At 39.2% G+C, this 19563-nt stretch overlaps 1 protein-coding gene across 1 annotated transcript in view; it reads left to right on the top strand.

The window, feature by feature from the left end:
• The window catches only part of limd1a (LIM domains containing 1a), a 42400-nt gene that overhangs the window by 11464 nt on the left and 11373 nt on the right, over window positions 1-19563 (top strand). The window contains exons 2-3 of the mRNA XM_077206199.1: window positions 1357-1458; window positions 17989-18056. Of these exons, the coding sequence (XP_077062314.1) occupies window positions 1357-1458; window positions 17989-18056 (170 nt within the window). The remainder of the gene's footprint in view (window positions 1-1356; window positions 1459-17988; window positions 18057-19563) is intronic.

The raw sequence follows: 19563 nt of genomic DNA, 5'->3' as shown, positions 1-19563 counted from the left end.
TGCACTGTTACTACTACTTATCTTCAGTGCACAATGTATATTAGTTATGTATATTATGCTATGCTTTAAAAATGGGGGTCTGTGGCCGGAAACAGAAAATGTAATTAGCGTTGTATAGTAACGAATGCAAACGCCAAATCATTTTGGAATTATACAAAAGTGAAACGTGAACGAACCTAGTTGCAAAGCCAGTTACTGACCTGTCAAATAGTTTACTAGTGAAAAATAAATAAATGTAATTATTGCAGCTGAACTATCATTTCATTAGGACACACAGTTTCTCATGATCTTTCTCATGAACCTTTTGATCTAAAAGCTTTCATGCTTAAAATGAGTTTCCGGTCTAGGAAAATCTTGATCTTCACCCTGAGCCTCACCATTTACTCAATGACTATTAGTTAACTATTGGGCCTCGAGTGAGTTTACGTAGTGTAACAGCGCAGGTCTTCTGTGTTGTACGTCACACTCCTCACACATGACCAGCGTCGGCCAATAGTGAGCCTACGTGTGACGTACAACACAGAAGCGCTGCGCTGTTACACTAGTGAACTCACTCGAGGCCCACAGAGAAGGAAATCAATAGTTGAAATAAAGTCGTTATTTTTGTTTGTTTTTGCGCACAAAAAGTATTCTCGTCGCTTGATCAACTTAAGATTGAGCCACTGTAGTCACTTGGACTATTTTAACAATGTCTTTAATAACTTTTCGGGGAACAAGTTTCAATCCCTGAAGAAGCCTATGGAGGAGTGATCCAGCTCTCAGATTTAATCAAAAATATCTTAATTCGGGTTCGGAAGATGAACGAAGGTCTTACGCAGTTGAACAACATGAGGGAGAGTAATTACTGACAGAGTTTTCGGGTGAACTATCCCTTTTAAACGCGCAAATTAAAGAACACAGACTCAGTTGAATCAGTGGCGCAAATACCAGTAAATTGACGAGCGGAAACCTTAGTAAATCACTTTTCATGATTTGTTTAAATTCTCTCCCATAATTTTCTGAAAGGGAAACTCCTACAAATGCATATGCAATAATATCAGCTGTAAAAATAACTCTGTCCATGACTTTTCAGTGCTCATTTTTCACTGCGTGTCTTTGCGCTTTAGTAAATCCTGACAGTCGTTTTTCAATGCCAGAGGAGGGTTTGCGCTGGAGCAGCCTGTGTGTATCTGGCTCTTAGTCTGCCATGAACTAACACTGACTGTCCTGTCAGAAGAAACAGTATTGTGCCTAGCGTTAATCCCTCTGACACTCTTCTATTGAGTTCTCCTTACTTATTTTTAATTTACATGGATGACATGGAATATAGAGTGAAACTGAAAGTGTGACCTGTTGTGTGTTCTTGCTGTTTTGCAGGCAGTTGTGTGAAGTGCAGCCAGGCTGTGTATGGAGCCGGTCAGGCGTGTCAGGCGATGGGAAGCTTGTATCATGACGGCTGCTTCACCTGCAGCGCGTGCAGTGAGTATCTTACACACACACATCTCACACACGAGAGTATCATACACACACACACGCATCTCACACACGAGAGTATCATACACACACCCATCTCACACATGAGAGTTTCATACACACACATCTCACACACGAGAGTATCATACACACACCCATCTCACACATGAGAGTATCATACACACACACACATCTCACACACGAGAGTATCATACACACACACATCTCACACACGAGAGTATCATACACACACACACCTCACACACGAGAGTATCATGCACACACCCATCTCACACACGAGAGTATCATACACACACACATCTCACACACGAGAGTATCTTACACACACACATCTCACACACGAGAGTATCTTACACACACACATCTCACACACGAGAGTATCTTACACACACACATCTCACACACGAGAGTATCATACACACACACGCATCTCACACATGAGAGTATCATACACACACACCTCACAGACGAGAGTATCTCACACACACACATCTCACACACGAGAGTATCATACACACACACAAGAGTATCATACACACACACATCTCACACAGGAGAGTATCATACACACTCCCCTCTCACACACGAGAGTATCATACACACACACGAGAGTATCATACACACACACATCTCACACACGAGAGTATCTTACACACACACACATCTCACACACGAGAGTATCATACACACTCCAATCTCACACACGAGAGTATCTTACACACACACACATCTCACACGCGAGGGTATCATACACACACCCATCTCACACACGAGACTGTCTTAAACACACACATCTCACACACGAGAGTATCATACACACACACACACACATCTCTCACACGAGAGTATCATACACACACACACACACACATCTCACACGCGCGAGTATCATACACACACACACACATCTCTCACACGAGAGTATCATACACACACCCATCTCACACATGAGAGTATCTTACACACACACACACATCTCACACGCGCGAGTATCATACACACACACATCTCTCACACGAGAGTATCATACACACACCCATCTCATACATGAGAGTATCATACACACACACACATCTCACACATGAGAGTATCATACTCACACACACATCTCACACACAAGAGTATCATACACACACACATCTCACACACGAGAGTATCTTACACACACCCATCTCATACATGAGAGTATCATACACACACACACATCTCACACATGAGAGTATCATACTCACACACACATCTCTCACACGAGAGTATCATACACACACACATCTCTCACACGAGAGTATCATACACACACCCATCTCATACATGAGAGTATCATACACACACACACATCTCACACATGAGAGTATCATACTCACACACACATCTCACACACAAGAGTATCATACACACACACATCTCACACACGAGAGTATCTTACACACACACACATCTCACACACAAGAGTATCATACACACACACATCTCACACACGAGAGTATCATACACACTCCCATCTCACACACGAGAGTATCATACACACGCATCTCACACACAAGAGTATCATACACACACACATCTCACACACAAGAGTATCATACACACTCCCATCTCACACACGAGAGTATCATACACACACACATTTCACACACGAGAGTATCATACACACTCCCATCTCACACACGAGAGTATCATACACACACACATCTCACACACGAGAGTATCATACACACACACATCTCACACACGAGAGTATCATACACACACACATCTCACACACGAGAGTATCATACACACACACATCTCACACACGAGAGTATCATACACACTCCCATCTCACACACGAGAGTATCATACACACGCATCTCACACACGAGAGTATCTTACACACTCCCATCTCACACACGAGAGTATCTTACACACACGCATCTCACACACGAGAGTATCATACACACACACACACCTCACACACGAGAGTATCATACACACACACATCTCACACACGAGAGTATCTTACACACTCCCATCTCACACACGAGAGTATCATACTCACACATCTCACACACGAGAGTATCATACACACACACATCTCACACACGAGAGTATCATACACACACACATCTCTCACACGAGAGTATCATACACACACACATCTCACACACGAGAGTATCATACACACACACATCTCACACAGGAGAGTATCATATACACTCCACTCTCACACACGAGAGTATCATACACACACACATCTCACACACGAGAGTATCTTACACACTCCCATCTCACACACGAGAGTATCATACTCACACATCTCACACACGAGAGTATCATACACACACACATCTCACACACGAGAGTATCATACACACACACATCTCTCACACGAGAGTATCATACACACACACATCTCACACACGAGAGTATCATACACACACACATCTCACACACAAGAGTATCTTACACACACACATCTCACACACGAACATCTCACACACGAGAGTATCATACACACACACATTTCACACACAAGAGTATCTTACACACACACATCTCACACACGAGAGTATCATACACACACACACCTCACACACGAGAGTATTATACACACACACACACACATCTCACACACGAGAGTATCATACACACACACATCTCACACACGAGAGTATCATGCACACACACATCTCACACACGAGAGTATCTTACACACACACATCTCACACACGAGAGTATCATACACACTCCCATCTCACACACGAGAGTATCATACACACACACATCTCACACACGAGAGTATCATGCACACTCCCATCTCACACACGAGAGTATCATACACACACACATCTCACACACGAGAGTATCATGCACACACACATCTCACACACGAGAGTATCATACACACACACCTCACACACGAGAGTATCATACACACTCCCATCTCACACACGAGAGTATCATACACACACACATCTCACACACGAGAGTATCTTACACACACACATCTCACACACGAGAGTATCATACACACACCCATCTCACACACGAGAGTATCATACACACACCCATCTCACACACGAGAGTTTCATACACACACACATCTCACACATGAGAGTATCATACACACACACCTCACACACGAGAGTATCATGCACACACACATCTCACACACGAGAGTATCATACACACACACATCTCACACACGAGAGTATCATACACACACACACCTGACACACGAGAGTATCTTACACACACCCATCTCACACACGAGAGTATCATACACACACACCTCACACACGAGAGTATCATACACACACACATCTCACACACGAGAGTATCATACACACACACATCTCACACACGAGAGTATCATACACACACACATCTCACACACGAGAGTATCATACACACACACACCTCACACACGAGAGTATCATACACACACACATCTCACACACGAGAGTATCATACACACACACATCTCACACACGAGAGTATCATACACACACACATCTCACACACGAGAGTATCATACACACACACATCTCACACACGAGAGTATCATACACACACACACCTCACACACGAGAGTATCATACACACACACATCTCACACACGAGAGTATCATACACACACACATCTCACACACGAGAGTATCATTCACACACACATCTCACACACGAGAGTATCATACACACACACACCTCACACACGAGAGTATCTTACACACACCCATCTCACACACGAGAGTATCATACACACACACCTCACACACGAGAGTATCATACACACACACATCTCACACACGAGAGTATCTTACACACTCCCATCTCACACACGAGAGTATCTTACACACACACACCTCACACACGAGAGTATCATACACACACACATCTCACACACGAGAGTATCATACACACACACATCTCACACACGAGAGTATCATACACACACACATCTCACACACGAGAGTATCATACACACACACATCTCACACACGAGAGTATCATAAACACACAAATCTCACACACGAGAGTATCATACACACACACATCTCACACACGAGATTATCATACACACACACATCTCACACACGAGAGTATCATACACACACACATCTCACACACGAGAGTATCATACACACACACATCTCACACACGAGAGTATCTTACACACACACATCTCACACGAGAGTATCATACACACTCCCATCTCACACACATCTCACACACGAGAGTATCTTACACACACACATCTCACACACGAGAGTATCATACACACACACCTCACACACGAGAGTATCATACACACTCCCATCTCACACCCAGAGTATCTTACACACACACACCTCACACACGAGAGTATCTTACACACACACATCTCACACACGAGAGTATCATACACACACATCTCACACACGAGAGTATCATACACACACACATCTCACACACGAGAGTATCATACACACACACACCTCACACACGAGAGTATCATACACACTCCCATCTCACACCCAGAGTATCTTACACACACACACCTCACACACGAGAGTATCTTACACACACACATCGCACACACGAGAGTATCATACACACACACATCTCACACACGAGAGTATCATACACACTCCCATCTCACACACGAGAGTATCATACTCACACATCTCACACACGAGAGTATCTTACACACACACATCTCACACGAGAGTATCATACACACACACATCTCACACACGAGAGTATCATACACACACACACCTCACACACGAGAGTATCATACACACTCCCATCTCACACCCAGAGTATCTTACACACACACACCTCACACACGAGAGTATCTTACACACACACATCGCACACACGAGAGTATCATACACACACACATCTCACACACGAGAGTATCATACACACTCCCATCTCACACACGAGAGTATCATACTCACACATCTCACACACGAGAGTATCATACACACACACATCTCACACACGAGAGTATCATACACACACACACCTCACACACGAGAGTATCATACACACTCCCATCTCACACCCAGAGTATCTTACACACACACACCTCACACACGAGAGTATCTTACACACACACATCTCACACACGAGAGTATCATACACACTCCCATCTCACACACGAGAGTATCATACACACACACATCTCACACACGAGAGTATCATACACACTCCCATCTCACACACGAGAGTATCTTACACACACACATCTCACACACGAGAGTATCATACACACACACATCTCACACACGAGATTATCATACACACACACATCTCACACACGAGAGTATCTTACACACACACATCTCACACGAGAGTATCATACACACACACATCTCACACACGAGAGTATCATAAAATATACTAATAAAATAAATAAAAAAAATAACAACAAGTTAATTGTTTTATTCAGGAAGGATGCACTAAATTGTTCAAAAATTACAGTAAAGACATTTATAATGTTACAAAAGTTTCTATTTAAAATAAATTGAAAATAACTTTCTCTTCGTTAAAGAATCCTAAAAAATTTGTTTCATCATTGATATTAATAATAATATTTTTCTAATAATCTTGAATAAAACGTCTTGAAAAGCAAATCATCATATTAGAGTGATTTCTGAAGGGTCACACTGAAGACTGGACTAATGATGCTTAAAATTCAGCTTTAACCATCTCACAAATCAATGACATTTTAAAATATATTAATTAATACATTTTAAATTGTAATAATATTTCACAATATTACTGTTTTTTGTTGTTGTATTTTTAATCAAATAAATGCAGTCTCGGTGAGCATAAGAGACTTCTTTCAAAAACATTAAAAATCTTACCGATCCCAAACTTTTGAACATCCGTGTACATTTCACCATTTCACATTTGCATTGCCTGGCTTCATCTTGTTTACATTATCACTCATGATAAATCAGAGATGATTTACTCTCGGAATTTACTCTGCTTTGTTCAATTTGATTCATTTCTGTTAAACAATTCAGACTGCCCATCAAAACTTTGATTTCTTCTCTAAGAAATGCACATGCAGGTCTCGTGGTTTTGCCCCAATTTATTTGTCCATGTTTTTTGCAAGTATGCAAGTGTAGAATAAATTCAACCTGAATTCACTCCTTTGTATGTGTTGGAGTGAATGTCATATGAATGAATGTGCTGTGCGAGGGATTTGTGTTTTTAGCTTGTGGTTCAGGCATATAAACACTGCCGTGCAAAAGTTTGGGACCGGTAAGATTTTTAATGTTTTTGAAAGAAGTCTCTTGATATGCTCACCATGGCTGCATTTATTTGATTAAAAATACAATACAAATAATTGTAAAAAATATTGTTATTTTATAATTTAAATAACTTAACTATTTTAATATATTTTAAATTTATTCCTGTGATCAAAGCTGTATTTTCAGCATCATCACTCCAGTCTTCAGTGTCACATGATCCTTCAGAAATCACTATAATATGATGATTTGATGCTCAAGAAACATGATTATTATCAACGTTGGAAACAGTTGTATAAAAATGTTTTTCAGAATTCTTTGATAAATAGAAAGTGGAAAAGAACAGCTTTCATCTGAAACAGAAAGCTTTTGTAACAGGAAGTACTACCGTTCAGAAGTCTGTGGTCAGTAGGATTGTTTCTTTGTTTTTTTTTGGAAAGAAGTGAAATAAATTAATTCTTTTATTCAGCAAGGATGCATTAAAGTGGTCAAAAGTGTCAATAAAGACATTTATAAAGTTACAAAAGATTCTATTCAAAATGCTTATTTAAAACAGTATTTAATTCCGTTTAGGTCATCTTATTACTTGCGTCATAATAACCAAATGTATTATTTCATTCCTCAGATAATAAAGAAATAGGAAGATAAGCATTTCAATATAAAGCACCGTACGAATGGAATAACCTTCCAATTTCAATTCGCTCTTTCACTTCTTTTTCAATATTTAAGAATCACCGAGCTCAACATCTTCTGAATATATATATAATTGCTTTTGACTTTTTTTTTTTTTACTGGTGTCATTGTAACCTATTTTTGGCATGGCACATACATTTTTGTTTATTTGTGTCTAGATGTGTGTTTAGGTACATATTACATGTGTTTACAAGAGTGAATGTCTTGTTTGTATTGGTTTTAGTTATATATTTCTGTGCTTACCATTATTATAAAGTATGTTGTTTTTTTCTTATTGTGTATTTGTTTTTTGTTTTGTTTTTTGTTATGTCTTATTTGACAGCTGTTGTAAGGTCAGTTTTCGTATCTAGATTTGAGGACCCCCTCGAAAACGAGATGGTCCATCTCAAGGGGTTATTCCTCCTCAATAAAATAAATGTCAAACAAAATAAATGCTCTTCTTTAAAAGCTGAAAATTCAGCTTTACCATCACAGGAATAAATTACATTTTGAAATACGTTCAAATAGAAAAACAGTTATTTTAAATTGTAATAATATTTCACAATATTAATGTTTTTTGTTGTTGGTTTTTTTTATCAAATAAATGCAGTCTTGGTGAGCCTAAGAGACTTATTTTAAAAACATTAAACATCTTACCGATCCCAAACTTTCGAACGGCAGTGTGTGTGCGTGTGCGTGTGCGAGTGTGTGTGTTCAGATCATATATGCTGACAGGAAACAGAGTTGAGTCTGAGTGAACTAAACTAAACAGAACTTGCGCTCAGTGATAAACCTTCATTCCATGCATTCATCCAGTCTCGTTTCCTCACACTTTATTTAGCTCTGCTCGGGCCTCTGGGAATGGGAGCTATTTGAAGGAAAATGAGCATTCCTGAGCTTCTCGTCTGCATGACTGCCTTTGACGCACAGCGGCGCTCGCTTTTGTTCTCAGTGTGTGTCCAGATTCTCGTTATGAGCGTAGTAAACATGTCCGCGTGTACCTCCACCTGTTTACACGGATTACGAGACTAAAGATAGTGAGAACTCGAGTGCATAGAGAGTAGGCGAGTGACGGCTCGGATGAGCGGATGGAGGAATGCCGGTTCTGTTATGTCAGCCGGAGTCCGAGAGGGAACGAGAGAAACAGGTGTTTTATCTCTCAGGTCAGAGCGCAGACCGTAAATGAAGACCCGAATGCTAGGCTCATGCATTGCTAGTTCATAATACCACTCTATTTGCATACCTCAGAAGCATTGAAATAGAAGTTAGCTTCAAATGTGTGTCATGTGAAAACCAGATGTGTTATTCAGTTAGCTTGCTGTAAACATGTCAACAAACGCGCTCGTCCTGAATTCGGCGGGGCGATGTGGACAAAAAATAATATCTCTGCATTTTTTGGTTGAATGGTGGCATACGGTATATCATCCCCGACATGCAGCGAAATTTTTTTTTTTGATTTTTGCAATCAAAATGAATTTGATTTTGTTGTGATCATTTCCATATATTTGCGAAAATTTAGGATACCACATTTAACCCAATATCTATTACTATTACTAAACCCCTATTACTAAAGAAAAAGAAAAAAGTAGTGGTGGTTGAGGAGAGATGGTACATGGAAAAAGTGTGTGTGTGTGTGTGTGTGTGTGTGTGTGTGTGTGTGTGTGTGTGTGTGTGTGTGTGTGTGTGTGTGTGTGTGTGTGTGTGTGTGTGTGTGTGTGTGTGTGTGTGTGTGTGTGAAAGCGCTATATAAATTTCTCACTCACTCCAAACTTTCTTTCTGCCGCTCGATTACCGTTTTCGGCTGCATGTTTTACTACCTGCAGTTTGTAATCTGCAGAATAGGATTTTCTTTTGGGGGGCATTTTGTTTGTGTTCAGTCTTTCTCAGTTGTCTTTAAGTTAATGTTTCAGTTAACAGTTTATTTTTTCAGGGGGTCGGCTACAGGAGCAGCATAGATCACCTCTCGTGGCTGTAGACGGTCATGTTTTCACTCGGTTCATGTCAGTCAGTATGAATTAATTTTGATATATAAGTCCCAGGAACAGCCAAACTATGAAAAAAAGTGCGACTTATAGTCGGGAAAATACGGTAATTAGTTTCACTTCCTTTATTCTCCGTGACAGTCAGGCGTCAGAAACTGAAAGTTGCACAGCGTTGCTTTGCGTTCCTGAGTAACCGGGTATTTATGCTTTTCTGTTAGCGCCATCTACTGTCAGAGAGTGAATTAGCATTTCCATATAGCCCGTCTGCACAATTGGTCTGAACAGACGATCTGTCTGCGAAAATATTTGAGTTTTCACGCAGGACATTTGTGTTGGTGTGAACAGACCGTTATCCCGCATTTTTATATGGCTATTTGTCAAATAAATACTGTATTTTCCAGGAAAATAAGTTGCAACTGACTATAAGTCGTACTGGGTCAAAATTGCTTTGTTGAGTGGACAAAAAACACAGCATGTTTCAAATGATAAAATCGCAACTTTTATATTTCGGAAACACCAAAGTGAAAATATTCGGTTGTAATTTGGCCATACTTTTTGTGCACTGTAGCCATGAGACCGTATAGACACTGTTTAAAGTATTTATTCTACAGTGATTAGGCGTCCGCTGTGTGTCCTAGTTTTATGGTGTAACTTTGTATAATTTATTCCAAACAGTTCAGATTTTTATGCTGGGGATTCGGTTGATCAAACCTCTAACACTTGTACACTCAAACTGATCTCTCAGTAATATCCTCTTGCAGAACTCATGCTGTGTTTAGATCAGAGAGACTTGCTTAGAAATAGCATCATAGACTACACAAACGCCCCATATAAGGGAAAGTGAGAAGGAAAACAGTGCAAAGCCCCCATAATACTTCAAATCTCAACAGGCCAAGAAGAAATTCTTTGATTTCTGTCTTCTTTTTTGGACATACTTCATGGACCTCTGAAAAGTTGTACAGGAAGTGACATAGGCTGATGCACCAACTAGTGCCAGGGACAACATGCTCTTAAAGTACAATGTAGAAAAAATGGGTGTAGGATTTACTTTAAAAACAATGTTCACTCAGAAATTGCTAGTAAATTTCACAAGTAATTACATGGAAAAGGCAAGTAACACATTGAATTAAACATTACATTTAAGTAGAATAACTGATAATGTTTTCATGTAAAACATACTCATCGAAAAATCATATTTTACAGTGTATTAAGGTACATTTAATTCCTCCAATGTAGATCAGATGAGTCTTTTTTATGTCTTTACTAGGGTTGGGTATCAATTTAATTTTACGATTCCGATTCTTATCTATTCCTAATTTGATTCCAATAAGGTAAAAAAAAACCTAAGATGACATTCAGATTTAAGTCTTATTGCAAAACATTTAATTGTAGCTGAATATCATTAACAAAAATCAACAGGCTAAATAACACTTACACAAGGAACATTTGCGTATGGTTTAAAAATACCATAGCAAAACAACCAGCCTAACTAATATACATTTCAAGCATTATTAAAGACAAGTAAACACTCAGTAATTAAAAAAAGAACAAATTAGCAATTGCACAAATAGATACAACTGAACAAAGATACGATTGAAGTAAACAGTGTTTTAAGATTTTCAAGTATTCTGGTACAGAAACTAATCAAATAACTAATCAAAATTATGCACTTTTTAAATAAAATATACATTACAAATATAGTTACGAAAGTTATTCAGTCAACAGCGAGTTAATTTTCTCTTTGTCTTTTGTTGTTTGATAAATGTTATTATAGAGCAGGTTTATTAGGCTGCTGTCACTTTAAGAGCTGCATGGATCAAATACAGGTCCTTCTCAAAAAATTAGCATATTGTGATAAAGTTCATTATTTTCCATATTGCAATGATAAAAATTAAACTTTCATATATTTTAGAGAAGCAGCACTGGACTGTTGCTCAGTGGTCCAAATTACTTTTTTCGGACGAAAGCAAATTTTGCATGTCATTCGGAAATCAAGGTGCCAGAGTCTCGAGGGAGACTGGGGAGAAGGAAATGCCAAAGTGCCTGAAGTCCAGTGCTGCTTCTCTGTAGTCCAGGTCAGGCGCTTCTGCCGCTGTTTCTGGTTCAAAAGTGGCTTGACCTGGGGAATGCGGCACCTGTAGCCCATTTCCTGCACACGCCTGTGCACGGTGGCTCTGGATGTTTCTACTCCAGACTCAGTCCACTGCTTCCGCAGGTCCCCCAAGGTCTGGAATCGGTCCTTCTCCACAATCTTCCTCAGGGTCCGGTCACCTCTTCTCGTTGTGCAGCGTTTTTTGCCACACTTTTTCCTTCCCACAGACTTCCCACTGAGGTGCTTGATACAGCACTCTGGGAACAGCCTATTTGTTCAGAAATTTCTTTCTGTGTCTTACCCTCTTGCTTGAGGGTGTCAATGAAGGCCTTCTGGACAGCAGTCAGGTCGCCAGTCTTATCCATGATTGCGGTTTTGAGTAATGAAACAGGCTGGGAGTTTTTAAAAGCCTCAGGAATCTTTTGCAGGTGTTTAGAGTTAATTAGTTGATTCAGATGATTAGGTTAATAGCTCGTTTAGAGACCCTTTTCATGATATGCTAATTTTTTGAGATAGGAATTTTGGGTTTTCATGAGCTGTATGCCAAAATCATCAGTATTAAAACAATAAAAGACCTGAAATATTTCAGTTGGTGTGCAATGAATCTAAAATATATGAAAGTTTAATTTTTATCATTACATTATGGAAAATAATGAACTTTATCACAATATGCTAATTCTTTGAGAAGGACTTGTATACTGTTACACATACAGTTTCTTTCCCAACTGCTTATGTTCACTTAATACAAAACCGACTGTTTACAAGGATAATTTGACATATTTGTTTGTGTATTTGTCAGTTCAAGTGCAAAAAGACGCGGAAGATAATTCAGTTCAGTATCACACACTATTCAGTATGAGAAGCGGCTTTCGGTTTGAGAACCGCACATGAGTCTTCTGCCACTTGAATGTTTTAAAATCACATTAAAATATATTTTTCTGTGCACGCGCTTTGGATGTGTACCCAGCACAAAGAACAGCACGTGAGTCTTCTTGCACCTGAATGGGTTAAAATGCACACAAAGAAATCGATAAGAGGAACTGCAATGCGTGCATCTTATCGAATCCCCGGGTTTTGGAATAATGGGACCAGTTCTCAAGACCCAACCCTAATCTTTACTAAACAGAAGCTCAGAGAGAGAGCCAAAAATCACTGACTCTGTTCAACAGACACTACCAAATTCTTTATCTCTTGTGGACAATCAAGACTTGCTTTCTTGAACTCACTTTGGCTTGTTCTGTGTGAAGTCCTGGTGTTCGGCAGTGGTTTGTGTGACGGGACAGACTGCTCATTGTTCTGGAGCTGTTAGGAGGGCAGCTTTATTCGTGACCCACTGCAAACGCTCCCAGTCTCAGACCCACCGGGGATTCCCTGACATTTAAGTGCTGTACAGAGCAGAAATTGGATGGCTTGGTAATCCTGTATCCTCTAACGTACTTATAGATATAGATATTTGCCTCAAAAAGATGTCATTGCATTAAATAACAAAAATAACAAAGCAATACCATTGGCACACATCTAGACCTGAGCTATTTTTGGTGAACTGAAGTCGAATAGTTAGTCTTAAAGGGATAGTTCACCCAAAACTCACACTCGTATCATTCCAATCCTGTTTGACTTTATTTCTTCCGCGGAACACAAATATATTTTGAAAAACGTCAAGGTCCAAACAACATTGGACCCCATTGAGTTTCATTGTACGGACAAAAAAAAGAGAGACATTTTTCTAAATGAAAAGAAGCTCCACAGAAGAAAGAAGTGCATACAGGATTGGAACAGGATTTAATCCTATTTTTTTGTAACTCAAAATGTCTTAAAAACACAAGGTCCAGTTATCACCATGTCTCTTAAAGGGATAGTTCACCATTTCCATAGGCTTCTAAGGGATTGAAACTTGACGGCCCTGAAAAGTAAATAAAGACATCGTTAAAATAGTTCAAGTGACTACAGTGGCTCAATCTTAAGTTTATCAAGCGACGAGAATACTTTCTGTGTGTTCACTAGTGTAACAGTGCAGCGCTTCTGTGTTGTACGTCACACGTAGGCTCACTTTTGGCCGACGCTGGTCATGTGTGTGTGATGCGTGTGACGTACAACACAGAAGCGCTGCGCTGTTACACTAGTGAACTCACTCGAGGCCCACAGAGAAGGAAATGAAGAGTTGAAATAAAGTCGTTACTTTTGTTTGTTTTTGCGCACAAAAAGTATTCTCGTCGCTTGATAAACTTAAGGTTGAGCCACTGTAGTCACTTGGACTATTTTAACGAAGTCTTTAATAATTTTTCGGGGAAAAAGTTTCAATCCCTTAGAAGCCTATGGAGGAGTGATCCAGCTCTCAGATTTAATCAAAAATATCTTAATTCGTGTTATGAAGATGAACGAAGGTCTTACGGGGTAGAACAACATGAGGGAGAGTAATATGTTTACCTTTGTATTGAATTTGCAGGGAATGTTTCACACTCACTTAATGTCCTTAAAGTGGTAATTTGCTTAAAGCACTCATAGTGCTGTATGTATGTACCAAATCGAATAGAAATGGATAACTGAAATTATATAACAAATCAAACAACAAATCCCAGTCTGAATTGCTAACATTTGGTGAACATCATCTAGATGCATGTAAGTAAAACTCTTTAGGTAGAAAATGATCCACATGCTTATCTTTCAGTAAAACATGACCATTTAACACTCGGGTGTCCTCCCATGAGGAAGACCCCATGTGACTAGTTTCACCGATCTATCATCATCGTTATTTTCATATTTCTTTTAGAAGAGACATTGCTGAATTTTGGTCTCTTCAGTAAATCTGAAGCTAAACTGGAGAATAATGTTTTCCTCCATTCAGAAAGCAGTTTCTGTGCGCTGTCATAAATCTGTCCTCACATTCCTATCAATGCTCAAAAGTCCTCATTCATTAGCTGACATTGTAAAACATACTAAATAAATCTAATGACTTTCAGTGAATATGTAAGTGTATAATAGTTTTCAGAACATGTTAACTATCATGGTAAATATAAAATATACTACTTAAAGATAAATTAGATGTTTTATTAGCTTATAGCTTTTTTTATAGATATCTGAGCTCGCTGGAGTCACCGTAAGCCTCAGAAAGCCTTGTGTGTGTGTGTTCTTGTATTTATGAGAGAACGTGTGTGTGTGTGTGTGTGTTTGTGCACGTGCGTGCGTGCGTGCGTGTGTGTGTGTAAAAACGTTCGGTATATTTACCCTCATCTCCCTGGAGAAAGTTAAAGCCAGTCCTGTTGTTCGCATCTTCCCAGCATTCCCTGTGATTGACGTCTGTTTCATTTGGCAACAGACTGATCTCTGTCTGTGAGCTTTTCACCCAGACAAATGTCTTCTCATTTTCTCACATACTGCTGATTTTTTAAAATTTAGCATAGATGCATTAACTTAATCAAAAACAACAGTTTAACATTTATAATGTTATAAAAAGAAATGTTTTCAACATTAATGGTAACACTTTGCAATAAGGTTCATTAGTTAACATTAGTTACCATGAACTAATAATGAACAATACTTCTTCAGCATTAATTCATCTTAGTTAATATTCATTTCAACATTTACTAATACGTTATTAAAATCAAAGGTTGTATTTGTTAACATTAGTTAATGCACTGTGAACTAACATGAACAAACAATGAACAGCTGGATTTTTATTAACTAACATTAATAAATACTGTAACAAATGTATTGCTGACTGTTAGTTCATGTTCGGTAACACATTAACTAATGAACATTATTGTAACGTGTTACCACATTAATAATAATCAGAAACATCAGATGCTGTTTCCTGAGCATCAAATCATCATATTAGAGTGATTTCTGAATGATCATGTGACACTGAAGACGGGAGTAATGATGCTGAGAATTTAATATATATATATTAAAATAGAAAACAGTTCTTTGAAATTATAATAATGTTTCACTGTATTTTTACCTTATTTTTGATCAAATAAATACAGCCTCGCCTTGGATTGCAAAAGAGACTTCTTTTAAAAAACATTTAACAAGTCTTACAGACCCAAACTTTTGAATGGTAGTGTACGTCTCAGCACTTGAAACCGTTTCACGTGGCTACGCGACTCGTGTGTCGATGTGTCTGTGGAAAAACGTGAGCCGTGATGGTTTCAGCATTAAAGTAAACATTCATGACGCCAGCAGACTCATTCACAGGGTGAAGTGATCTCAGCGAGCGTCTTGTTTAGCTTGACTGTGTTCCACTGTAACATGAAGGCTTGGGCTTGTACGCGATAATGGCCTGAACCCCCCTCTGCAGAAAATGTGAGGAATGTTCCCCTTTCCTGTGGGACGGGGTCTGTCTGAATGGGAAGGGTTTGTCTGTCTGTCTGTTGAAGTCCAGATTGGGACAGGGAGTCATCAGCACGGGCTTTCTGAGCTACACTTTCTTAATGTGCTTACTGTGTGTTTATATTGGATTCATTAAACCTTTCCCTCATGTACTTAAGAGTTTAGCCCCTGTTTATTTTTTAACCTTGTTAAACATGTATCAGATTCAGTTATAACATTGTTAGGTATTTATTTAATAAGGGTTATGCTGAAGCGAGAATAATTCAGATTGTGACACTGAGTGTGTTTAAAATGTGCAATATTGTTTGATTATGCTTAAGATGGAAGCATGTTAGGTCATGTAATTGCCTTATGTCCTTTTATTGGGAAAAGGTAATAAACAGTTTAAAAAAAATCCTATCAACACCTCATTAGCCCAGGTTACAGTCAACTAAATCTAAAATAAAAAACTTTTTCGTTACATGAAACAAAATAAGCGTTAACTGAAATAAAATATAAAAAAGCTTAAAGTTATTGTATTTCAGCTGGTTGCCAAAGCAACGTTTCTCAATTTTATTTGAAATTTTATTTGATTATTTTTCTCAATTTGTTTGTTTTTATTTAACATTATATACAGTATGTAGGCTACTAAATACAGATGAAACTCGAAAAATTTGAATATTGTGCAACAGTAATTCAAATTAAAAGGTGAAACTAATATATTTAGTATATATAACTATATACATATGCATGATTATACTTTTCAGAGGGACGACATTTCTGTATTTAAAATCCTTTTTTCATGTATTATATTAATTTTCTGAGATTGAATACGCTATAAGCCATAATCATCAAAATTATAACTTTTGCACGATATTCAAATTTTTCGAGTTTCACCTGTAATTAAAGATAAAACTAAAGTATAAAGTAATAAAACGTATAAAGACACATTTCATAAAAATAACAAAAAAAAATTACAAAACTTTAAATAAAATTACATTTTAAATAAAAAAATAAAAATGAATTCCAAATACTAAAAAAGAACTAAAATAGTATCTCAATGAAACTAAAATACATCTGCATTACCCTTATGTCACCTTGCATATAAGTGCAAAGAATTTTTGTTGTTTAAAATAAAAAAAAGTAATTTTGTTTTTAGATTTTTATAATTTACCGATGTCCTGTAATGTTGCTGAATTGGTGGTAAAATGTGTTTGTTGTGTGTTCTGTGCAGGTCGGAAGCTCCGGGGAAAAGCCTTTTACTACGTCTGTGGGAAAGTCTTTTGTGAAGAGGACTTCCTGGTATGCTGTCTCCCCCTCTTCCTTCTTATGAAGTGCACATGGTCATAGTTATGTCAGAAGTGTCTAAAGTATGTGTTTAAAGACATTATGAGGTGTCAGGTTTCAAAATATGAACCTGATTTTGACTTTATTAGGTCTGTTGCGATAATCAATACATAGACTTTATTACACGGCTCTGTGGAATACTTGATTCTGATTGGTCAATAGCGCCATCCAGCGGTAAATTATCTCTATAATTATTTGTGTGGGGAAAAGCTGTGAAAAAAGCGGTGTGACTGTATACCGTATCCCTTAAATGTCCGTCTAGTTTGAACTCGCCGCTGAAACTGCTCTCTTTACCAAAGCTTTCCGTTTAAAGACCTAATCAAATATTTCAACTCAGGGCAATATTTCGTGTCTAATTATTTACTTATGTGGCAAGTAGCTATGTAATAACCGGGATAATGTACATCTAGCCGGTTGTTATCTCAGAATAAACCCCTTTCAGGCTGATGCAAGACCTCATCACCCTGTCGGGGGTTTATTCTGAGAGAACAACTGTCACAGTGTTGGGTTTGTGTTCCCCTGATGTCCACTAGATGTCCTCCTTTCCCACGGTGTCCTTCACTTATGAACTACATTTCCCACGATCCTTTGTCTCATCATTGCACTCAGCTGTTTCTTATCACTGATCATTGCACTCAGCCAATTCCCCATTATCATTGTCGATTCCCTGTGTATATAACCCTGTCTGTTTCAGTATGTGTCACGGAGTCCTTGTATTATGTCCCCACACTTCCGTTATTTGTATCATTCTGGTTCTCGTTTGTATTTTATGTTTTGGATTGCCTTATTGGACTTTTGACCCCTGCCTGGATGACTAAGAGTTTGGATTGCCCTTTTATATTAAACTACTGCTTTTGGATTTTCTGCCTCCAGTGTGTGTTCCGTGACAGAAGGACTCCGTCACACAAGATCCAGCGGTATGTTTCTCAATATCTCTTCCCCAGCCACCGAGCGGGAGAGAAGGGAGTTTTTTAAGGGGACCCGATTAGTTAAGTTTCGTGGAACCCGTGGAGGTCGCAGTGGAGGAGGTGGTCGAGAGCCTGTTCACGTCCCGTCTGCCCAGTCAGAGACTGTTCACGTCCCGTCTACCCAGTCAGAGACTGTTCACGTCCCGTCTGCCCAGTCAGAGAATCTTCACGTTCCGTCTGCCCAGCGAGAGACTGTTCACGTTCCGTCTGCCCAGCGAGAGACTGTTCACGTTCCGTCTGCCCAGCGAGAGACTGTTCACGTTCCGTCTGCCCAGCGAGAGACTGTTCACGTCACGTCTGCCCAGCGAGAGACTGTTCACGTCACGTCTGCCCAGCGAGAGACTGTTCACGTCACGTCTGCCCAGCGAGAGACTGTTCACGTCACGTCTGCCCAGCGAGAGACTGTTCACGTCACGTCTGCCCAGCGAGAGACTGTTCACGTCACGTCTGCCCAGCGAGAGACTGTTCACGTCACGTCTGCCCAGCGAGAGACT

Source organism: Siphateles boraxobius, unplaced genomic scaffold (genome assembly GCF_051911475.1).
Source record: "Siphateles boraxobius isolate OS27281-9 unplaced genomic scaffold, OSU_SipBor_1 12, whole genome shotgun sequence".
Classification (NCBI taxonomy): domain Eukaryota; kingdom Metazoa; phylum Chordata; class Actinopteri; order Cypriniformes; family Leuciscidae; genus Siphateles; species Siphateles boraxobius.
Note: the sequence above shows the minus strand (reverse complement) of the source record. Positions and strands in the feature narration are given on the sequence as shown.